The 26,319-nt window shown below is 38.1% G+C and overlaps 1 protein-coding gene across 2 annotated transcripts in view; it reads right to left on the reverse strand.

Moving 5' to 3' along the window:
- salr (spalt-related) overlaps positions 1–26,319 on the reverse strand; it is a 113,855-nt gene that overhangs the window by 24,586 nt on the left and 62,950 nt on the right. For both annotated transcript variants that reach the window (XM_075296196.1, XM_075296193.1), the window contains exons 2-3: positions 15,992–18,806; positions 6,175–6,488 (exon numbers count right to left, since the gene is read on the reverse strand). In XM_075296196.1, coding sequence (XP_075152311.1) covers positions 6,175–6,488; positions 15,992–18,731 — 3,054 coding nt within the window. In that variant the 5' untranslated portion in view covers positions 18,732–18,806. The remainder of the gene's footprint in view (positions 1–6,174; positions 6,489–15,991; positions 18,807–26,319) is intronic.

Consider the following 26,319-nt stretch of genomic DNA (forward strand, 5'->3'; position numbering starts at 1 on the left):
GAGTCGATTTAGCGATGTCCGTCTGTCTGTCTGTTCATGTATTTTTGTGCGCAAAGTACAGGTCGCAGTTTAAGTCCGATCGTCCTAAAATTTGACATAGGGTCGTTTTTTTTTTTGGAACAAAGACAATCGCTAATGATTTTAGAAAAAATCGATTCAGATTTAAATATAGCTGTCATATATATTTATTCCCGATCTGCTCATAATTGGCGTGTTTATCAACCGATGTTCTTCAAATTCCGTACATCTGAATATTTTATGAGTCTCGAAAAACGTGCAAAATATCAGCCAAATCGGTTCAGATTTAGATATAGCTCCCATATATATCTTTCGTCCGATTTAGACTCATATGGCCAAAGTTTACTACCGATTTTCGTGAGATTTTGCACAGAGGGTAGAATTTACATTCTACCAATGTTTGCTAAATTTGATTGAAATCGGTTCAGATCTAGATATAGTTGCCATATATATCTTTCGTCCAATTTGGACTTATATGGCCTCAAAAGCCAGAGTTTTGCCCTGAATTGCTTCAAATGTTGCACAAGGAGCACGTTTAATAGTATCGGTAAGTGTGCCAAATTTGGTTGAAATCGGTTCAGCTTTACATATACCTCCCATATATATCCTTCGCCCGATTTACACTCATATGATCACGGAGGCTATAGTTATACTTCCATTTACGTGAAATTTTGCATAGATTGCAGAATTATTATTCTAACTATGCATGTCAAATTAAGTCAAAATCGGTTCAGATTATATATATAGCTCCCATATATACGTGCACCAGAGTTGGGGAAATATCGTAGACTGTTTCATAATTTAGACTTATTTTCACTGGGATTTTCCTCCAATTACTGGATAGTTTCCACAGGTCGCCCGACTTGAATAAATAATATATCACAACCCACACATGACCAGATATCTTCGCCCAGAAAAAAGGGGCTCTAATGCGAACTGAACTTTATTTTAGTTCATGAAGATTAGTTGATTTTAGTTAAATTTTGCACAATATGGGTAAATGTTCCTTATTTGAATAATTTTTTGCTATCTTTAATGACGTGAACTAAAAATACGAAAAAAGTTGTATACAACTATAGTGCACAATTTTACTAAAAAATAAAATAGTTCATATTTTCCTAAAATAGCAGAAGTTTGCTTAAATTGAGTTCATAAGTCTTTCAAATGAGTAAATTTTAATAAAATTGTCGAACTTCGTACAGCGCTAAAGACATTTTAACAATTTTTAAAGCCAAGTTTTTCTTCCAACATATGAAACAACAGAAAAAATTAATTATTTTTAAAAAATTTTCTTCAATTTGACAAAAAGTATTAACTTATTTGTAACATGTTGCAATTAGAAAACTATTTTAGTTAAAATTTTCTAAAATAAACCTACATTTTCTTCCACGTTGGGGTCACTTTTTTTTGGGCGTTGGCAGGATCTTACCAATATCTTTGTAAAATCGCCACTGCTAAGTAGCAAAAATTGTAAATATTACTAAAATTGACCTATATCTCGAATACATATGTATCACCTGATAAATCATAAATGCTCTTTTGTACAATTGCATTAAAATTTCTCTCGCTTCACATTTCCCATATTATACCCTCCACCATAGGATGGGGTTGAAATCACGCTAACTTCCGAACGAAACAAGCTATCGACTTGAAACTTGGCACAAGTAGTTTTTATTGATGTAGGTCGGATGGTATTGCAAATGGGCCATAACGATCCACTTTTACGTATAGCCCCCATATAAACGTACCCGCAAATTTAGCTCGCCGATCCTCCAAGAGAAGCAAATTTCATCCGATCCGGCTGAAATTTTGTATATGGTGTTAGTATATGATCTCTAACAACCATGCAAAAATTGGTCCACATCGATTAATAATTATATATAGCCCCCATATAAACCGAACCCCCGATTTGGCTGCGGAGCCTCTAAGAGAAGAAAATTTCATCCGATCCGGCTGACATTTGGTACATGGTGTTGGTATATGGTCTCTAATAACCATGCACAAATTGGTCCACATCGGTTCATAACTATATATAGCCCCCATATAAACCGATCCCCAGATTTGGCTTGTGGAGCCTCTAAGAGAAGCAAATTTCATCCGATCCGGTTGAAATTTGGTACATGGTGTTGGTATATGGTCTCTAACAACCATGCAAAAATTGGTCCACATCGGTCAATAATTATATATAGCCACCATATAAACCGATCCCTCGATTTGGCTACGTGATGTTAGTATAACAGGTTGGCTGATAAGTCCCCGGTCTGACACATAGATGGCGTCGCTAGTATTAAATGCATATTATTTTTATATAGTACCAACCTTCAAATGATTCGTGTCAAAATTTGACGTCTGTAAGTCAATTAGTTTGTGAGATAGAGCGTCTTTTGTGAAGACGAGTTTTTCCGTCGATATGTGACAATGGATGAAACATGGCTCCATCACTACACTCCTGAGTCCAATCGACAGTCGGCTTAGTGGACAGCGACCGGTGAACCGTCTCCGAAGCGTGGAAAGACTCAAAAGTCCGCTGGCAAAGTAATGGCCTCTGTTTTTTGGAATGCGCATGGAATAATTTTTATCGATTATCTTGAGAAGGGAAAAACCATCAACAGTGACTATTATATGACGTTATTGGAGCGTTTGAAGGTCGAAATCGCGCCAAAACGGCCTCATATGAAGAAGAAAAAAGTGTTGTTCCACCAAGACAACGCACCGTGCCACATGTCATTGAGAACGATGGCAAAAATTCATGAATTGGGCTTCGAATTGCTTCCCCACCCACCGTATTCTCCAGATCTGGCCCCCAGCGACTTTTTCTTGTTCTCAGATCTCAAAAGAATGCTCGCAGGGAAAAAATTGGCTGCAATGAAGAGGTGATCGCCAAAAGTGAGGCCTATTTTGAGGCAAAACCGAAGGACTATTACCAAAATGGTATGAAAAAATTGGAAGGTCGTTATAATCGTTGTATCGCTCTTGAAGGGAACTATGTTGAATAATAAAAACGAATTTTGACAAAAAAATGTGTTTTTCTTTGTTAGACCGGAGACTTTTCAGACAACCTGTTATGCTGCAAGTAAATTAATGGAAGTAACCAATTGGCGCCTTAAAAATATATCCACACAAAGAAAATGTAATTAAATTTTTTTTCTATCAGTGTATGCTTAAGGTGTTTGGACCAACCCTTAAAAAATAGATATGCTTGAAGCAAAATGTGTTTGGGGTATATGTTACAAAAGCGATTTTTTGAGGGTGTAGTGTTATCAAGGCAACTTTCTCAACATAAAATATAACAATACTTTATTTATAAAATTATTTTATTTTATTAAATATAAAATCATTTATATTCTATTTATTTAAGTACTCGTATATGGACATTAGAACAATACTACAATCATTATCACAATACTTCAAAGTTGAAAAGAATGACATTTACAAGATGGTTTTGTGAACCATGAGTAGAGGCACTCCAAACATAGTTCACAATGGTATTGAACGACATGGTTTCATGACCATTTAAGGGTTTCACCGCATGCCTCTTGTACGCAGAAAATATTGCAAAATGATGTTTCGCACAAGCCAAAGTCAAGAAATGGAATGAAATTGTCACTGAACAAGGAAGCAAAAAACGAAGATGTAACAAGAAAATATGTTGCTTCATTAATTTGTTAGTTGCTAATGCTACCAATATGGTCACTACAATAACAAATTATGACGAGATTATTAATTACACATGACCATAAATGCAAGGGATATGACCAATTTGGTGGGATTACCACCAGTGGCAGGCAGGGGAAAACCCATGAATAATTCAAGTCAATATTATTAGACTTCATTAGGAAAGATGTAATGGAGTTAATGTTCGAGTCGAATAAAATCTATGTTTGTGGGTCGAAAGAATGAGGTAAACGGAATTTAGTTGTGCTTAACCACCGAAATCGAAAAGGAATGCATGTACCAAAGGAATTTTGACATCAAGTTTCTTTGAATTTCAAAAGTTGGATATAAGGATACACACAAAGAAAAACTACTTTCCCCCGAAACGAAATTTTAGACATGCTCTCCGCCCAAAAACAAACATTTTTCTCTTGAAACATGTTTGAGCTGCTCATATACCTTCTCTGCGTAAATCCGAAATAGATTATAAACCACTGACACATTACATACACGCAAAAAAATAATTCTTTCCTCCCAAACGAAATTTTAGACAAACAAATTTGCTCATTTGCTTTTCGCTGTAAGGAAGTGTATTTGGAAGAAAAGTATATACTTTTTGTGATAAACGTTTATTCTTTTCCAGGATGTAAAACAATTTCATAAAAAATAACTCAAAAAAAAAAACATTGTTTTCTTGCTAATTGCATTTTCCCTCACATCCACGAGGTTTTTTGGTTCTTAACACCTTTTCCTGTAATACCAACAATGTAGTAGAAATTATACGATTTTATAAATTTTTTAATTTTTTTTACCTTTCGCCTGGACGGAGAATCGAACCGCGGACCATGCACTTTGTAAGCCAACACACTAACCACTGAACTATGTACCTGTTATGGTCATCAATAGATAATTATCCATATAAGTTATATTTATATAGCATAGCTTGCGGCGCCCACGAACCGAATAAACAAAGTTTATTTAACAGAAACAAACATTTAGTTTGGCACCGTGGAGCAGTTGTTGCTACGTCCGACTTGCATGCCAAGGGTCGTGGGTTCGATCCCTGCTTCGACCAAAGTTTTTTTTTGTTTTTTTTTTACATATATTTCAGATATGTTCGGAAGATTCCGAAAAAATTTTCAACATTACATTGTAGTATATTAAATTTTGAACTGTAAAATGTGTCTTATTAAAGACCTAAAGTCAGAAAAGAACAGTGTTTGATATAAACGAAATGGACTGTGTTGTTGTTTCAAAAATATGGAAAGGATTACCGTATGGGCTGCGAACAATGGACTTCAGTTGAACCCAAATAAGACAAAGTGCCTCGTTATATCTAGGAATGGTTGCGATCTGAATTCACTTCGTCCGATAACACTTAACGGTTGTGATATTGAATATACTTCATTCGCTAGGAATCTAGGTATAGTATTTGACAAGACACTTTCTTGGAATAGGCATATAGATAGCACTGTAGGTATGGTATATGGGATGCTTCGCTGCTTATGGTCAATTCAAGCCTACATCCCAATAGAGGTACGTCGAATGATTGCCAATGCGCATTTAGTTTCCCGAATTTTATACGGCTGCGAGATCTACGCAAATTGTGATGTGGAGCATATGAGAAAAATTAGGACGGTAACAAACGATATAGCCAGATTTGTTTTTGGTGTAAACAGATTTGAAAGTATCTCAAGTCATGCGAAAGAATTATATGGGATGCCGTTTAATAGACTGATGGAATTCCGCTGCTTACTCCTTCTACATAAGATAATTCATAACCACGAACCCAAGTACCTTTTTGACCGACTTTCTTTCCCTCGTTCGTCGCGTTTAAGTTGTGTCACTCCATTTAGATCACGATATTTAGTCTCCGATAGACAATTTTTTATTCATGCAATACGACTGTGGAACAACCTACCATCTAATCTGAGAAACATTTTTAATTTTGTTCAATTTAAGCGAATTTTGAAATCACACTTTGCTTTGATTGATTAATACATAATCCAATAAATCAAAAAATCTAAAACTATTAAAAATTATATATTTGCTATAATATGCTTTATACATTTAGAATTGATTTTTTTTCTTCTATTTTGTTTTCATCATTGTCTTTAAAATTTAATTAAACTCAATAAATTTTTTTTTATGTGATGTTATAATTGTAATAATGACGATTTTGTTTATAGATGTTATGATTGCATAATTGTTTAATATTAAATACTACTGTTTTTACACAATTGTTAAATTATTTCTATGTAAATGTAGTACAGTTTATAAGTTTATACTTTTTGTACTACTATGTCAATAAATAGAAATACAAATACAAAAAAAAAACGAATTTTATTGGTGATAAAAGTTTAAAATTTTCGAAGCAATTCAAAAAACTCTAACAAAAGAAAAACGTTTTCGGTACACGTTTTCCAAACGTTTTTTTTCTTTGCGTGTACTCTTTAATTTTGAATTTTAATAAATACTTGGATAAAAAGCTTCGATACTTACCTTATTATCAAATAAAGGTGCCTCAGCTGCTGATTTAGGTTCATCACAGGTGTTGCTGTTATTATTGCTGGAAATATTCGAATTTTTCTCTTCTGTCACATGACTATCGTCGACAGTAATTGATGCATCAGTAGCATCGATAGAAGATGTACCAACGCCACCACCACCAGCAGTGCCACCACTTCCCGAAGAATGCGGTGTACTTCTGTTGCCAGCCTCTTTGGTATGTTCCGATTGAAAATGCGTTTCCAAAGCCGTAGAACTAGGAAACAATTTAAAGCACAATTGGCAAATATGGGCCTGCGGTGGTAAACCTAAAAAGACGCAGGAGAAAGGGGTAAACTTTTAAAGTCCCAATAAAATCACATTTTATTGAATTGAACATTAATTTCACAGTCAAAACACCAATGTTTAATTACTTCGAATCCTATAAAATCGTAGCGTATGCCAATTGGACATAAATTTTCTTTTACCCCAAACTAAACTAAAATGTTGTGACATAATGACGGGATTTCCCCACCCAAGCGGAAGGTGGCCAAGGAGTAGAGAGGCTTGCATCAAATCGACAAAAAAAAAATTAAGTAGCACGCATGAAATGAATTCGCCTAACTTTGTCCGGGAGTCTTTGTTGTTTTTTATTTTCGTTTCTATCTTTTGGTTGGGTTGTTCTTCTCAACAATGTTGACGTGGGATTAAGACATATTGCGATGTTTAATTTTAAAGATTTTTTATAGACTCCATTATAGGATGGGAAGTGTACTTACTTTGTCATTTCATATGTAACGCATCGAAATATTTGTCTCAGGCCCCTACAAGTACATAATTTTGATTCCATCTAGCGATGTCAGTCCTCAATCCCATAGTAGTTCAAAATCGCTTGTTTGGAAATAATTCTGCAATTTTTGAAAGGATAAAATACAATTTTTTTTTTGTGCGAATGTGAGCTGTTTTCCTCTAAGTTTGCAAGTTTGTAGGTTCCTAGTAGGTCTACGGTCTGATCTGTACGCATTGAATGTTGTTCACCTCATGTGTATGAAAGTTTTAGCTTCAAATCCGCAATTATAAACCGGTTTCTAAAATCCTACAAAAATTTACTTTGATTTGATTCAAATTTTCCACAAGACGTACAGTTAGTAGTATAGTCAAGAGTGGGCATCGGTTTAGATTTAGATATAGATCCCAAGTAAATCTTTCGCCGGTGTTAGATTCATATGACCATCGGAGACCAAAGTTTCACTCCGATTTATTTGAAATTTTGAATAGGCGATCAGTTCAGTTCAGATTTAGATATGGCTTCCATATATATCATACACCCGATATGGACTTAAAATTTTGCTCAAGAAGCGTGCCAAATTTGGTTTAAAGCGGTTCAGATTTAAGTATAGCCCCCACATAGACGTACATTTACAGAATTGGGATGAAAAGAACTCATATGTAGTACTTGATGAAAATTGTTAATTAAAACGTCTCCCTATTTAGTGTTGTATAAGAAACAAGAAAATTTTTAGGATAAGTCTGAAAAAATATTACAACAGAAAGATTATTAGTTTCCTTTTCGAAAAATTGGTCAAAACTCGGTACTGTTTTATCTTCAAAATTGTGGAATCTACACCTTCAAATCTATTCTATAACACATGTTTCTTCTAAAATGCTTAGAATTGCAAAAATTAAATTGTGGAGTATATATCTCGCGAACTATAGAAGATATCCAGTAAAGCAAAAATCATTGAAATCGGTTCATAATAATTGCGGATTTTAGTGGTAAAACAAAATTTGATACACCCGAGGCTGCCAAATTTAACGCCTACAGGTCAGCCCGTGGTCCACAAATCCACAAACTTATCAAACTTAGAGGGAAACACCTCAGCTTAAAGGGTGAAACGGTCAAAATTTGGTCAAGGGAAAACGCGTGTAAATCGGTGAAATCGTTTATTTAAAAAATCAAATTAAATTTATTTTTCAAGTTCAATTAGTATAAAATTCAGGAAAAATATTCAGTTAGGCTTTCGCTTTTCCAAATCCGAATTGTCAGGCCTCACGCTTGGCACCTGCCATCAGATTTTGTACAGCCACCTTGTCCACCTTCTTCGCCGCAGAAAGCCAGTTTGCCTTGAACTGCTGCTCGTCCTTAGCAGTTTTTTTTTTGGTCTTGTTTAGGTTCCGCTTGACAATAGGCCAGTATTTCTCAATTGGGCGGAGCTCTGGCGTGTTGGGAGGGTTCTTGTCCTTGGGAACCACCTGCACGTTGTTGGCGGCGTACCACTCCATGGCGTTTTTACCGTAATGGCAAGATGCCAAATCCGTCCAAAACAGTACGGAACAACCGTGTTTCTTCAGGAAAGGCACCAGACGTTTATTCAAACACTCTTTCACGTAAATTTCTTGGTTGACAGTCCCGGAAGCTATGAAAATGCTGCTTTTCAAGCCACAGGTACAGATGGCTTGCCAAACCAGATATTTCTTTGCGAACTTTGACAGTTTTATGTGCTTGAAAATATCTGCTACCTTTCCCCTTCCTTTGGCCGTAAGTTGCCCGGAAGTTGCTTGTAGTCGGCTTTGACGTAGGTTTCGTCGTCCATTACCACGCAGTCAAACTTCGTCAGCATCGTCGTGTACAGCCTCCGGGATCCCGCTTTGGCCGTCGTATTTTGTTTATCATCGCGATTTGGAGTCACTACCTTCTAGTAAGTCGATAGTCCGGCTCGTTTTTTGGCTCGATGCACGGTTGTAGACGATACACCCAGCTTATTTGCGGCATCTCGGAGAGAGAGGTTAGGGTTTCGCTTAAAACTACCGGCAACTCTCTTTGTCGTCTCAGCGGCTTCCGGTTTTCGATTTCCCCCCGATCCCGACTTCCTGGCTGTCGACAAACGTTCCCCAAACACTTTAATTACATTTGATTTGGCAACTTTTAGCGATTTTGCCACCTTTGCGTGCGAGTAGCTGGGATTTTCGCGATGCACGAGCAAAATTTTGATACGCTGCTCTTCTTGCTTGGACGGCATTTTGACAACTGAAGAGTGAATTCCAAAATCAAAATAGGAGCAACATTCTACACACACACACCTTCAAAATGAGGGGTGTTCAGGTTTTTTAAATGCAAAATTGAAAGAAATACGCCAAGTTTATATTGACCAAATTTTGACCGTATCACCCTTTAAATCGGTTCAGATTTAAGTATAGCCCCCACATAGACATACGTTTACAGAATTGGGATGAAAAGAACTCATATATAGTACTTGATGAAAATTGCTAATTAAAATGTCTCCCTATTTAGTATTCTATAAGAAACAAGAACATTTTTGGGATAAGTCGGAAAAAATATTACAACAGAAAGATTATTGGTTTCTTTTTCGAAAAATTTGTCAAAACTCGGTACGTTTTATCTTCAAAATTGTGGAATCTACACCTTCAAATCTAGAACACATGGGTACATAATTGTTTCTTCTAAAATGCGTAGAATTGCAAAAACTAAATTGTGGAGTATATATCTCGCGAGATATCCAGTAAAGAAAAAATCATTGAAATCGGTTCATAATTGCGGATTTTAGTGGTGAAACAAAATTTGATACACCCGCGGCAGCCACATTTAACGCCTACAGGTCAGCCCTTGGACCAACTAGAGATCCAAAAATTATCAAACTTAGCTTATACAAAGCAAAAATTATGTTGATGTCTTTATCCGCTCAAAATTTGCGTTATTCTTGCCACTGTGCAGTTGTCTGTAGAAATCACACTAACTTCGGATTGAAATAAGGTAGCAATTTGAAACTAGGCACAAATAGCTTTTATTGACATAGGTCTGATGGTATGGTAAAAGAGGGCCTGTCGCACCATATAAACACATGTCCATATTTCATTTTTTTTAGCCTCTGAGGCCCCGAATTTGCTATTCAACATTGGATGTAGGCATCTGTCTTCTAACTACCATGCAGAAATTGGTCCTTATCGGTCCATAATTATAAATACCCTCGCGTCTTCTAAAGAAGTGTCTTCCCTTTCATCTGGTTGATGCCCTCTAATAACCATGAAAAAACTTTTCCATATCGTTCAAAATTATATGATGTCCCCATATATACCTATATCCAGATTTCAATTCTTGAACTGCCTGGACCCGCTTGAAACTTAGTACGTGATGTCAGTATGATCACTGCCCTAAACACCGAACTCTTCATATAAAATGAACAATTGTTATCCCATTTGACTTTAACTTAGTCAGTACATAACAAGTAAGCGGATCCGGAGGTCAAATCTGAGGATAGATTTCCATGGGGGCTATATACCATATAAGATAGTTATGGACCGATATCAAATCCGTTGATAAGATAAATTTTGCTCCCCCAAGAGGCTCCAGAGGCAAAATCTGGGGATCGGTTTATATGGGGCTACATATAATTATGGAACCATATGGACCCTTTAATAATAAAAACACATATCAAATTTTAACCGGATCGGATGAATTTTTCATCTCCAAGAGACTCCGCAAGCCAAATCAGGGGGTCGATGGGGGCTATACGTAAAAACCTACACGGACGAAACAGACTGTTTTTGATATGTTTGGGTATAAAAATTATATGTTTGGAACTCCAATTTTTTAACACAATATTTTTAAGTGCAAGCATATAATGTTCATAAACTAGCATAACATGTTTGGGACATATATGTTAATATGTTAGAACATATTATGTTTGGGAAATAAACTGTTTGTAAATATAATATGCTTAGATGCAAACCTATATTAATTTAGAAATAGAATATGAACATGTATGTGTTTAGAAAGAGAGACCTAGAGAGTATGCTGCAAGTAAAATAATGGAAGTAACCAATTGGCGCTTTAAAAATATATCCACACAAAGAAAATTTCATTAAAATGTTTTCTACCAGTGTATGCCCTAAGGTGAAACATAAAATTTTTGAACAATACAAACAATATTTTGTTTGGACCAATCCTGAAAATATATATGCATGAAGCAAAATGTGTTTGGGTTATGTCTTACAGAAGCGATTTTTTGAGGGTGTGCATTAATAACAACTACTTATTCCGTCTGTTGAAATCACGCTAACTTCCGAACGAAACAAGCTATCGACTTGGAACTTGGCACAAGTAGTTGTTATTGATGTAGGTCAGATGGTATTGCAAATGGGCCATATCGGTCCACTTTTTCGTATAGCCCCCATATAAAGGGACCCTCAGATTTGTCTTGTGGTGGCTCTAACAGAAGCACATTTCATCCGATCCGGCTGAAATTTGGTACATGGTGTTGGTATATGGTCTCTAACAACCATGCATAAATTGGTCACATCGGTCCATAATTTGGCTGAAATTTGGAAGACCAAAATTCATCCGATTCGGTTGAAATTTGGTACGTAATGTTAGTACATGGTATTCAACAACCATGCATGAATTAGTTCATATCAGTCCATAATTATATATAGCCCCCATATACATAAATGCTGAGATTTGGTTTTGGAGCCTCTTGGAGAAGCAAAATTCATCCGATCTGGTTGAAATTTGGTGCGTGGTGTTAGTATATGATATTTAACAACAATGCCAAAAGTGGTCCATATCAGTCCATAATCATATATAGCCCCCATCTAAACCGATCCCGAGATTTGGTTTTGGAGCCTTTTGGAGGAGCAAATTTCATCCGAGTCAGTTGAAATTTGGTACACTGTGGTATTATATGGCCGTTAACAACCATGCCTAACTAGGTCAGATAAATCGATCCCAATCCCACAAAGATTGGTCCATATCAAGTTCATATCAAGTTTGTAGACTTACCAATACATACCTTTCTTGTCTAATATATACCACGTATTGGCTAACTCACAATTTCGAAAACGATGTTAAGAAGTTTTAAGATACCTTGCCATCGGTAAGTACGAGTATTACCACAACGCAAATAATTCGAATGTGGATGACAGTCTTTCGTAGAAGTTTCTACGCAATCTATGGTGGAGGGTACATAAGATTCGGCCTGGCCGAACTTACGGCCGTATATACTTGTTTAAATTCGTCATACAAAAGTTAGACTAACAGATGCTAGGTGCCAAGAACTAATGAAAATGCACAGAGAAAACATATCACCGAAATATTTCCATTAGCTGATTAAGAAAAAAAGGAATATATACAGTGTGGCTAATATGTATTGCAACCAACATCGGGCTGCTATCATTTCTAAACCGTTCGTCAGATAGTTGACAAATTAAATTTAAAAAAGGCAGGATCTATTTGGACCAACTTTTGCATGTACCAAATTTCAACCGCAGACTCTCTATGTTATTTGTAGTAAAGGTACAATGCCCACACTAAACCCATGGCCGACCAAATAACTTTCCATCTTAGTTCATTCGATTATTTTGTACTCTGTATGCTGAAGCATAACTAAGTACTAAGATGGGTACTATGTTCGGTTGAAAACCACTTTATTTTCGCGATTACTTTTCCTTAAATAATCAAAATTAAAAATGAAAACAAGCATATTCCTGTAAAGTCTTGGCAAAATCTAGAAGAACAAGAAAGTGCGCATCAATTGAGTTAATTTATCTGATTTATACTGAACTGTTTTAATAAAGTAACCGGGAAATTTTCAACGCGAATAGCTAACATAGTATTGACCTTATGATGCTACTACGTTCGCCCCCATTTACAATCTCTTATTTGTTACAGTGTATTCCAGCTACAAAAAATTCGTATTCGTCATTTAATGGAAATGCATTGAGAGAACAAAAAAATCTATAGCAAAAATTCTTTGTTGTTTTGGTCCAATTGAATTATGTCGTTCATGATGCCAAAGTGATTTTCTTTATTCTCTCAAATGTGGGGCTATGATTCTTCTTCAGATACTCAGTAGTAGAGCATTGCAATGCTTCTGTTGATGCGGTCAAAGGTGACAGACAAAAAGACTTTGTCATTTTTGAAAGCACGAAGAACTAGTGCGTTTTATTGGTAGATTGGGTTGGTGACTATGGCTATTTGGGACGATGTTTTGTGTTTATTGAGGCAGGCACTGTCATTATTTATGTAGCGAAATTCCATATTTTGACAGTGAACTAAATTTATGTTGGTGTATTGATTTCCGGTTTATTTTTTTTTTCATCATCGTCATCATGTCTCTAGTTTGAAGATCAACTGCAACTTACCCGGGATATATTCAAATCGCAGAAAATAGATTGAAATTATGTTGGCAATGAATTATATTGTTTGAGATTTACTATATGCTGCAGTGTTGATAAATGACATTAAAGGTGTATTATTTCTATTATTTTATTATCCTGTTGCCACAGACATAGTGAGGCTATCATATACATTGTGGTACTACCTATAAAACATAGATTCATATCCTTAAAACACGGATACATTGTGGTATGACCGGCGCGACACGAACAACGGTCACTGCAGTTATTAAAGGGGCTATGCCCACTTGAATTGCACATCAGGAAGACAGCGGAGGTCATACTCATTCGCCTGAAAGGCCTGAACTCTCTAGTAAATACAGATTGCAAACATACTGAACTAGTAGATTCATTTGGACGACATGTAAGAACTGACCATATGGCGACTCAATATGTATTTAAGGGCAATAAAAATTCAATTATCACAAACATTGGAGACTGACACGACAGATAAATTTCGGAGATCTGGCCATCTATACGGATGGACCAAAATGGCTGAGGGCGCAAGCAGTGGTATTTACAGCAAAAAAGTTGGAAATTGAAGAAACAGTTAGACGACGAATGCAGCCTCTTTCAGGCGGAGATATTCGCTCTTGCAAAACTGCAGAACTTTTATCGATAAGGCCGCTTTTAGATGCGATATCAAAATTATCATCGATAGTGAAGGCCCTAGGCTCCGCTTTCTTTGTATATTTACATAATCAATGGAAGGAACCACGGGACCAAATTAAGACAGTCCGGGTTCAATTATCACAAACATTGGGGACTGACACGACAGATAAATTTCGGAGATCTGGCCATCTATACGGATGGACCAAAGTGGCTGAGGGCGCAAGCAGTGGTATTTACAGCAAAAAAAGTTGGGAATTGAAGAAAAAGTTAGACGACGAATGCAGCCTTTTTCAGGCGGAGATATTCGCTCTTGCAAAACTGCAGAACTTTTATCGATAAGGCCGCTTTTAGATGCGATATTGATATCATCGATAGTGAAGGCCCTAGGCTCCGCTTTCTTTGTATATTTACATAATCAATGGAAGGAACCACGGGACCAAATTAAGACAGTCCGGGTTCTCTGCACCGGATTTACCAGATGCGTCAAACTCATCGCCCATCAACTGTCATATCAGTGTCACATTATTCTTGCAGTGTAATTGCAACTGGCTTCAATTTAAGATCAGTGAGATTGTAGATTTTATGAATCGGGTCGCGGCGATCCAAGAGATACACCTAAGTGCAACATGTAACTTGCGCCATTGTGATGGTTACAATGTGCTTTCGCACAACGAGGCCGGACATTGATATTGCACTGTTTCGTGTAATATAGACCTAGCTCACCTGTACCAGACACTAGTGACCCCTAAATGGTATGTATGGGGGTAACAGTCAAGTCTGGGGCTGCCGAGATAGAGAAATACAATGTGTATATACCGCCGGTTGGCAGCTGCGCTCCAGGTTATAGCCCAAACATAGAGTGGCTGCTATGAGGACATAACCGATTGGTGCTAGGCGACTTTAATGCTCACCATGAACTTTGGCAATATATCCTGAGCAATAACCAGGGAGGCATATCTTTGAGCAGATAGATTACTCCACATTTGCATGGTGAACAAAGAGACCCCCGGCAGAATTTGGGGTGATTGTGGCAGTTCGCCAGAGATATAATTAACGTCACCTGGTCTGATTAATCAAGTATCCTGGCAACCCGTCATTTCGCTGGGTTCTGACCACCTCTCCATTGACCGACCGACGTTCATCAACCAAAAACGTCCAACTGTGTCGGCTTCCGAGAGAACACAGATAGCCGCTTCAGTGAGCTCCCCCTCCCATGTTCATTTCATATCCGCTGGTCAAATTGCCCAACTGAGGCCCAGAGAAAGCCATCTCGAAACTCGCTACAAGGGATAATGGTATCACAAACTGTCAGATTATTCAACCGACAGTTTGTGGCGCATCCCGAGAGTGATAGAGCTAATGAGAGAACCATTCGTCGCAATCACGGTCTCCGAGCCAACAATACACCACAATTTACCATAACCGAATACATGGATATCAGAAGTACCCAGGCAGTTGAATGTCGATGGTGAAGTAATTCCGACTATAAATTACCCCAAAATATTCGGTGTTACATTGGTCAGCCGTTTCAAATCGTCTACCTATGCCACTGCAATTTGTGATAAGATCGGCGGTAGAAACAATGACCTCAAAACGCTTGCCGGCAGCACTTGGGGTGTGGACAAAGAAAGGCAATTGGGCAGTCAGTGTTAAACTATGCAGTGCCAGTGTGGACACCTCAAACAAGCGACACGCAGTGAAATAACATACAGACCTGTCAGAATGCTGCCCTTAGAACTGCGACAGGATGTCTCCGAAGTATAATCCTGGACCAACTTTATGTGGAAACTAATATCAACCCTGTTTGTAGACACAATATTACATGTTGTCAAAGCAGTATCTTCTGGGTTGCTATCACAATAGCAATCCAAATCACCGTCTTGTGGATAGGCAATCACCACCAGCGTTACAACAACAAAATGTACGTGATCCTGTGTCTTTTGAGATAATATTTATGTTCGCGAGCGGTACAAGAGATTTTCATTTCGTTGAAGTTAAAAAAACGTACATATAGTTTTTCAATACTTACCCATAAATCCTAATGGTCCAAAAGGCAACAATGGGAATTTCGCCTGATTGCCAAGATTTTGAATTTCTTCTCGGGCGGCAGCCATTAACCAAAGATTTGGGGGCATTCCCATTAGATGCGGGAAATGCTCTAAAGCTCGTTGGGCATTCGTAGAAGTGCCATTGCGGGAGGTTAAGTCAATAGCTTGCGATGTCGATTCTACACTCTCAACACCACCTTCCATTTTTTCCTCAGTATCTTCAAACTGCCGCTTATCCAGTGGCGTTAACGACGACGTATTTTCCCTGGAATCATCAGTACTTTCCATTGTCATATATTCGTCAAAATCTCCTTGTGATGATTCAGAACGTTGACCCGAATATTCCGAAGTGGTGGAAAAGTCAAAGTTTTCCGAAGTTCCTAGAGATTTATTGGAATTTTGATCTTCTAAAATTGCAGCTTCCATATGGGCTCGTATGCGCTGATTATGTTCGGCAATAGCAGCTGCCATTTCACTCGATGTTCCTGGACCCAATTGGCCAGGTACACCACTCGAGCCATCGTCTATGGTATGGATACGTATATGCTGCTGTAGAATAATGCCATTGGAGAATTTCTGATGACACACGGGACATTTGAATTGGGATCTCATGGGAGGTTTAATTTTGTGTATACTCATGTGAGCCTTAAGATTGCCCTTGGTGGCGAAGGCTCGACCACAGATTTTGCATCGGAAGGGCCTCTCACCCGTATGGGTTCGTATGTGCATTTGCAGGGAGCTACGACAGGACATTACTTTTTGGCAAAATATACATTGATTGGGATCGGTGAGCTTATTCTCTATGTTGTCCACTAACTGTTGCAGTTTGGACGTTTCAGATGTGGTGTCTATTTCAATGAGGTCTTCCCATGACTTGTCTACGTAGGCTTCAACTTGACTAAAATCCCCGCTAAGATGTTCCAAACTGCTATTCCGACTAAGAGAAGACCTTCGGTAATGCTTTGCCATATGGTGGTCGGGTATTTCACTCTCTGCACTTGGAGGAAATCCCTTTCTTTGATCTTGGGGTGGTGTTCCACCATTCGAACTGCGTTTTCTCTGTGAATGTGAGCGTTTTGGAGTTACCACTAAAGGTGGTCTTTCGCTTTTATCATTCACCAAAGAAGGCTCAAGACCTGTGGGCTCCATTAAAGCCTGGGGTGTTCTTACTCTCACCAATGGTTTGGGCTTGGCTTCATCTTCTTTGCAAGGCTTACTTAAATCCTCAGGATGATCTTCATTTGATCTTAAACTCTCCGTCCGGGGATTTTTATTATGACCATTGTTCTTCTCTTCCTCATTGGCGTCTTTGGTGTCGTCCGTAAGCTCGACTACTTCCTCCGGCTCCTTGGGCAAAATTTTCTCACTGAATGGTAAACGCACTGGTGCAGGATGCACACTGCTACCGGCCATTGTTAAAGGCGGAGGTGGTGGCAGTGGCGGAGGAGGTTGTGGTGGCCCCTGAGGACTCATTATGGGAGGCATTTCCAATGGAGGTCCCACTCCCGGTGGCATTAAAATAGGCGGGTAGATTTGTGTATGTCTCTGGTAGTGCACCTTCAGGTTACCTTTAGTGGTGAATTTACTGCCACACACATTGCACACGAAAGGTCTTTCGCCCGTATGTGAACGCAAGTGAATTTGTAAGGCCGAAAAAGAGCCAAATATTTTCCCACAATATTTACAACGATGTTTGAAAATTTCCCCTCGTCCTTGAGCATCTTTCTGGGAGTATTCAAATTCCTCTTGCATCTGGGAGGCATGGAGACTCTGAGAGGCGGAGTCCAAGACTTCTTCGGTACGACGTTGTAACATTTCCAGACAATTAGTTTCACTGGGCGGGGGTATGGGATCATGATTGGTAATTATGGTAGAGGCCAAAGAGGAGCTTATGCCACTCAACAAGGGCTGATAGTGAGGTGATTGCACTTTGTCCTCCGAATTCTTGGAACTTTTACTTAATTCTTGTTCAGTCTTTGATTTCTCTTCACTAGCATTTCTGGGCGACTCCAAACCATTTTTTTGATTGCTGATGACATCAGAACACTCTACACGTTTACTGGAGCTTAGGTCTAATTCGCTTTCTGCTTCGAAAACTTCTTCGTCTTCATCCTTCGTGGCGGCAGCGTCAGAACAACGGCCCTCATCTTGATCATCATCATTATCCTCTTCATCTAAATCATCTCGATGACCTCTTTTCTTCAATTGACTTTGTAGGTGTTGTATGAATTGCAATTGCATCAAATGTTGCCGCTGAACATTCAATATGGCCGTCAGGTCCCCAGGCCTATCTCCAAAGTATTGGGAATTGGCCAAAGCTGAGGCAGCGAATTGAGCCACAGCTACTTTGGTATGTTGTAAGGCCTCCAGAGCAACATGTCCTTTGGTGGACAAACCATTCGATTGCAGTATCGATAAATCCAAAGCTTCATCTTTATGCAAATTGCCAGACGATGAAAGCTCACCTACATCTTCATCTGGTTCCCCTTGTTCCAGTTTGTTAGTTGATTGTGTTGTATGCCTTTCGGGAGTCCCCGGAGTTTTGGGACTTATCACTTCACCATCATCAACTGGTGTTTCTGTCTTCCTGGACATTATAGTACTATCATTGTCATTGTTATTGCTATCTGCATCTAAATCTTTGGTTAATGTTGGTGGACTACCAGAAGAATTACTAGGGGTTCCACGATAGTTAATACGATTACGGAATATCGAACACATAGCGCGAATATATTTGGAGATGGTGGCGTTGGGAGAATATTGCCTATGTGCTAGTTCCTATGTGCTCCATGGATTCTGAAATGATATCAATAAAGAAAATATGGAAAATTGTAGTAACCATTCATGTTTATGTGCCTATAATATTACGACTACCAAGTATATAAGTTAGGTCGGGCCGAATCTTCAAGAGTTCATTCTTATTATTTTTAGTAATCATACGAAACAATTCTTCTGTTTTAGTTTACATTGAACTTTTTATATATTTTTTACCCTCCACCATAGGATGGGGGGTATATTAACTTTGTCATTCCGTTTGTAACACATCGAAATATTGCCCCTAAAATATATATATTCTGGGTCGTGGTGAAATTCTGAGTCGATCTAAGTATGTCCGTCCGTCCGTTCGTCTGTTGAAATCACACTAACTTCCGAACGAAACAAGCTATCGACTTGAAACTTGGCACACGTAGTTGTTATTGATGTAGGTCGGATGGTATTGCAAATGGGCCATATCGGTCCACTTTTACGTATAGCCCCCATATAAACGGACCCTCAGATTTGGCTTGCGGAGCTTCTAATAGAAGCATATTTCATCCGATCCGGTTGAAATTTAGTATATGGTGTTGGTATATATAGCCTACAGATTTGGATTGCGGAGCCTCAAAGAGAAGCAAATTTCATTGTGGATGGCAATGCTTAGAATAAGTTTCTACGCAATCTATGGTGGAGGGTACATAAGCTTCGGCCTGGCCGAACTTACGGCCGTATATACTTGTTGTTTCATAAAATTTTGGGATAGCAAAAAACGTAATGCGTACACCCACCCGTATGCCGACGATACTGGCTCAAAACCCATCCCTCGGGGAATGATCCCTTTTACCTCGGGCAATGGTCTCTCGGATCCGATTTCACATTACTTCGAGGTGGACTCGCACGTGGTCCGTGTCCATCTCCTGTTTTCCTATATCCAAATTAAAGCTTCAATTTTTCAGTTTCTCAATTTCTGTTTAAGTTTTTCAATTTCTGTAGTATATTTCTCGGGGAAACACACCCAATTTTATTTTCAAGCTCTCTACGCTGTCCTTTCCCCCCGGCGACATCTATCAAATTATGATCGATTTCATCTATGAACTCTTCCTCTTCGTAAATGCAGTTGCCTGAGCTGAATTTTCCCATACGGTACAGATACTTTCGCCTTGACCAGAGAACATCTGAGTTATGGGCTATGTCACTTCTCCATGTCTTCTCTCTTGCTATAATTGTGTTGTCTGTCGATTATAAGTCGGTGTATCCATCTACCCTTTGTCTCATTCGTCCATTGTCCCCGCAATTTACCCTTACGTCGTGGATGAAGGTTAGGTTAGGTATAGTGGCAGCCTGATATTTCATCCTCACTTAGACTATTCAGTCCATTGTGATACCACAGTGGTGAACTTCTCTCTTATCACTGAGTGCTGCTCGATTCTATGTTAAGCACAATGATAAGGGACCTCCTTTTTATAGCCGAGTCCGAACGGCGTTCCACATTGCAGTGAAACCACTTAGAGAAGCTTTGAAACCCTCAGAAATGTCACCAGCATTACAGAGGTGGGATAATCCACCGCTCAAAAACTTTTTGGTGTTTGGTCGAAAGTGGGTTTGAACCCACGACGATGTGTATGCAAGGCGGGCTTGCAAACCATTGTACCGCGGTGGCTCCCGTGGATGAATGTTAGCTACCAAATTTGTCGCGCCTTATTATTTGGTCTCTAATATTTTTCAGCTCTATTACCTGGAGATCTATTGCAATTACTAATGAGGCTTACCCTGATTCCGCGCGATTTGAAGTGGTTTCCAGAGCTGCTCGGGGTATGATTTGCATCAGTGAACTACAAGTAGCTCGTCGCTGCAGGAGTGTGCTGTTGCTCATCTCCATGAGTATCCTTCTTCTGCTTGAAACAGTTTCCTATTTTTTGCCATTTGCATACTCAGTGGTGTCGTTATCATAATAGCCTTTTCCGTTGGAAAAGGGATAACTTCTGTCACAACCATCTGAGGTAATCGCGAATAAATATATGGCCAAGATATTTCATATAATACTGGAGAAAGATAAACCAACACAGACAAGAATAAATATTCAACTGAATGATCTTATAACACGCTTGGAACTTTCATAACTCTAAAGAATAAAATTGTTTGCTCTTCCATCAGATATTCAATTCTATAATGGCATTTGGCCTATTTGTTCAATAATTTTATCCATTTATCATTGTGATAACCATACGAAAAAAATCATTTCATTGTTGCATCTTAATTCTTATATGACCAGTTTTACCTAGCATGCCGGTAAGAATGAAATTTTTGTTTGCGGCAGCAAAAAACCATTTACATATGCACATAATGGACCACATCAGTTCCTACTACTACTTCATCTATTTATACTGAATATATATAGTATATATGATAAAATTCTCAAAATGAATATATGAATAGTTTTATAGTTATCAGCAGGCCATTCAATTGATTTTATTTATGAATAAATGATTAATTTAGCACACTAACAATTGACGGAACATTGTCGGAGCGGTGCGTCGATTCTTTACTCGGCCAATGATTTCTGCCTTTGGGGTGCGATGATTACCATTACGACAGATCCAATAACTGAATATTGTATTGATGCCAACGTAAATCTGACTATAGAGGTAATTTATTAATATATTTGCAATCGATAGTCCCACAAAATTGGAATAATTGTTTATTGTTGAATTTTTGCCGCGCCTGATTGTTACGTACAAATTTATTAATTTATTATTGCTTTGATTTTCAGCTAATTTTATTTTTTAACCAACCCACCGACTATAGATTCATGGGTGAATCGATTTCGATCTGTTATGATGATGACGGCAATGATGATGGTGATGGAATTGTCATGGACATTTATTCTTGGAGTTCATTTAGATTTGTGTTTTAATAAAAACAAAAACGACGAATATATGATGAGAAGTATTTTTATAGAAATCTTATAAAATTGAGGTGGCCAAGATATAAAGTCGTGGCTTTTTATAAAGTCGCCTTGTAACGATGAATATTGAGAGTATTCGTATAAATTTAAAGACCGATACGTCTGACATCTTTACTATCCAAGCCCATGAATCGATTATACAACACCATGATAAAAAGCAGGACATCAATCTATATGATTAAGTTTCCAACAAAAGCTGTGAAATAGAACAATTCCTCGATAGAATAGAAATATGTCTTATCAGCTCCTGAGGTCAGTTTCAGTTGACCAGTAATGATAAGACTTGATAAGCCATATGTTATAGGAACAGATGGATGAGCCTGTGAGTACTGATCCGACAAAAATGAGCGCCATTTCGGATTTTCCGGTTTTGTACGGAAATGATCGGTTGGTACAGAAGATTCATTAATAATTTCTCTTCAATATCATTCGCATTAACAGAGATTCTATCAAAAAGGAAAGCCTTGGACTGATGTGGCACAAGTATCGTTTGAATTGTTCAAACAGAAACTTTGTTCTGCTCTGGTGCTAAACAATACAGATTTTTGGAAATATTTTATTCTACAATGCGATGCGAGCACTGTTGGAATAGGAGCCGTATTGGCTCAAGAAGATAATCAAGGAAATGAATGTCCGATGGCGTACATGTCGCAAAAACTTAACAAAGCGCAGAGAAACTATACCATAATAGAATTGGAGTGTTTGGCAGTGGTAATAGGCCGAGCATATATTGAAGGTCTCGAATTCCAAGTTCTTACAAAGCATGCAAGTCTTAAATGGCTGATGCGACACCGTGAGTTGTCGGGAAGATTACAAGGATTCGACTTTACTATATGGTTTTAATTTTTTTGACTGGTGGATATGTTGGGAAGATGTTTCCTTTGTGTTACTCCATTCATGTCTCAGTAGTTCAATAAAAATTGTTTCCAAAGGAATAGGAATTTGTCTCCATCGGAATTTGAAAAAAGGAGGATTGAAAATTTTAAAATTCTGAGGTACGGGCGTAATTTGGTTCCGCGAGAAGAAAAAAAATGTATTATAAAAAAGGAAAACGTATATAATTAAGAAGCATTGGTTATATCCCAGATCGCTGGACGCTAAAACTATAAGGGGAAAATTTTACTTTTAATAAAAACTCCCCGAGAGTATAATCCCACTGTCTTGCAATATACAGACGACGTTGAGCCTTTAGACCCTATAGAATACATGGGCCACATCGTGGGCATTGCTGAGATGCCCCTTCGTACATCAGATCCATCCATAACAATATAAACTTGGTTAAGAAATCAAGTTAAATTTAATTCTATCCGAATTCACATTGTAGTCAATATCTCAAAACATAACTTAATGGAACCTCACTCTGGTAATCTAAATCGTCCTCTCTATCTAAATTAAATTTCAAGCTATCTCACTAAATTTTCCTTTATGCGGCGAAATCAAATCTCCATCCGATGGAAAAAGGACTTCCCCAGGACTGATTTGAACTTTTAAATGAGTGGGGTCAGGGGAAGTCTGACACAAAAACTGAAGTACTGATTAATCACTCCATGCTTTCCACACACGTTTCCCGTACATTTCAAAAAAATCGGACTACTTGCTTTTTCGTTTATATACAGAAATATGGCGGTTATGCAGATGCAAAATGGCTTAACAAACGTACGGTAGGGACTGTTTCCTTTCAACCAATCTTTTGTTTTTTAATTGTTCTGTATTCAAATCGTTGGAGGTATACTTCTCCTCAACATACCGTCCAATAAATCGGAAAAAGTAAAAGTACTTAAAAATTGACCATATTAACAATTGTTAAAGTGTTGGACACGGAGAACATGCCTTTCCCAAACATATACCGGAAAATTAAGCACCCTCTACAATGCCTGTCAGAAAATGGCAAGCAAATTGTAAGCCCAATTTTCCCTTCTGAATATCACAAAATCTAACATCCATTAATAATCCATTAATAATACAACCTAACCCATGTCCTCTGCAAAAATTTCAAATAAATTGGAAAAGTTTAGTTATTTGACAGTATGTACTTGAGGAGAGAGGAGGTCTCCCTGTGTCCTTTTATTTTTCCCCGACCAAATATTAAAAAATTATATACCTCATATAAATTTCATAATCTCCCCCAAGTTATCCGTAAAACTAAGTTCACAAATTTTATTTTTTCCCTGCACTTTAAAAAAAGTGGGACAAAGGGGAGTCCCCCCTCGACCAATTATCGAAAACTAAGCTGTTCTGATGCCTCCTTCAACCTTCCCTGAAAATTTCAAGCAAATCGGATAATTTTGTTCCAATTTTCAAAAAGTCGGACAAGGGGGAGGACCCGCTTCCCGTCCAAATATTAAACAAGTGGTTACCTTATAATAAATTCATAATTTCTCGGCGTGTTCTCGGTACATCTCAAGTAAATCAGAGCATTTTTGTTTTTTTTTATTGTACTTTAAACAAAAATCGTATAAAGAAGTTGTCCACCTCCGCGACCAAATATTGAACAATAAAGTAGCGGGCCTTTGTCTAGACACCAACCTTAACCTTCATTGGAAATTTCACCCATATCGGAGAACTTTGGCCCAATTTTGAAAAAGTCAAACCTGGGAACTAGAATTTATAATATATTTTTGGTGTTTTGCCCTTCGGGAGTTGGCATCACTGTATAATTTTGTGATAGATACAATGTGGTACATAAGATATCACATATTGCACTGTTCCGCGCTGTATAGACCTATCCCAGTAGTGTTTGACATACTATTGGCCCTTACAGGACCCAACCATTTCTAACCGTATCACAGAACGTTCCTCGCTTGAGCAGCTATCGCTTCGATACGGTCAGCCTGTAGGAACCCACCGTTGCGTTCTTAATTATCGGTGCGGTCGCCATTCGTACACGGGGATTTAGGGATAGAAAGTCAAGACCTCGTACGGTGAATCAGGTACTTCCCCAAGGTCCGACACTTTTCAACCTCTAGCCATCTTCTATTCCACCCCTCCCAATGGCGTTAATATTGTATCATGTATAGACAATTGTACAGTTATGGCAACCGGCCCATTGCTGGTGGCATCTGCAACCGATTATAAATGTACCTTTCTGATTTCACCAATTATTTCACTGCTAAAAAATGCCACGCAAACTCTTCACTATATAGAGTCGATGGAGTAACGTCCCATGCCTATGCTTCGCGGTAGAAACACTTGGGGTGCGGATAAAGAAACCTTGTTGAATACATATAAGACAATTAGGCGGTCGGTGGTAAACTATGCAGCGCCAGTGTGGACACCTCAGACAAGTGACACGATGTGGAATAACACACATAAATTTCAGAATGCTGCCCTTAAAACTGCAGCAGAATGCGTTCGTAGGACATCTTGGATAATCTTTGTGTGGAGACCAAGTTCATCTCTGTGCGCAGGTAAAAAAACATATTGTCAAAACAATATAACCTGGGTGGTTATTACCGTAAACGTCCAAATCACCATTTTGGGGGTAGATAACTTAAGAGTTGATCTTCACCCTTCACAGAACGAGATCCAGCGTTACAAAAGAGAGAGACCATAAAGATCAGACAGAATATCAGACAGGTTAAAACGGAATTCGGGATGATGCGGTGAGAAGCTACTAGCTTCGTCAAAGTTCGACTGGAGGAAATATACCTCCCACGGCAATTTTGGCTCCACTAAGATGAGTCAAGGGTAGCCCCCTCAATGTCTACCTATAAGTGATTTAAAGCAATGCAGTGTGTCCCCTTTCCACCATATGACACGCGTCACATTTTCGCTTACCGATCCACAGCTCGCATCCAGATCTCCCGACTCACACACAGATCACTCTGGACATCCCATTTTAGTCGTAGAGTCCTTTGATCTGGATACAAGCGCAACGCAAAATGGATGATAAAACATCAACAACATAAAGGACAATATGAATTCTGTCCAGTATGCCACTGGGCCATTATACTTCAAAACAAAAACTATTCCTTCAGTGTACAGAACATGCAAATAAAGAATGCAACTTAAGACAAACAAAGTTCCCATTTTTTATAAAGATTAATGTAGAAATAATAGGGATTTGTAAACAGCAAAGCAAAAGAGAAAAACCTAACCTAACCCAACCTAACTAATACCAAAACTTTTTTTAAATACGCAGTAGATGGCAGTCATTATATTAAAAAAGAATAAAAATCTTTATTAAACACTCCAACTTAACATATGTATCCTAGGCAATTTCATTTCTTACAAAATATTGCATTCAAAACATGTGATTTTATGTTAAAATTAGGTGACCATCAATGGAAAAGTATTAAATAATACCTTAAATAATTGTATTAAAAATATATTGCAGGACCAACATTAAGTAAACCTAGATAATTGTCTACACATTATTCCACAAAATTTCTTTTTATTTATTTACCGTAAGTAACGTTAATTGTACTATTTTAACATTCAAATCTGGTCACCCTGACAAAAAACTTTTTGTTATCACCTTCAATAAAAAATGTGAGACAATCTGCAACCATCATAAAGCGATTTTTTACCCTCCATTTTACAGGATAAAAATCTGCTGCTAATAAGCAAATTTTTGTTCGATTCTCC

The sequence above is a fragment of the Haematobia irritans genome, chromosome 2 (assembly GCF_050003625.1).
Source record: "Haematobia irritans isolate KBUSLIRL chromosome 2, ASM5000362v1, whole genome shotgun sequence".
In the NCBI taxonomy this organism is placed as follows: domain Eukaryota; kingdom Metazoa; phylum Arthropoda; class Insecta; order Diptera; family Muscidae; genus Haematobia; species Haematobia irritans.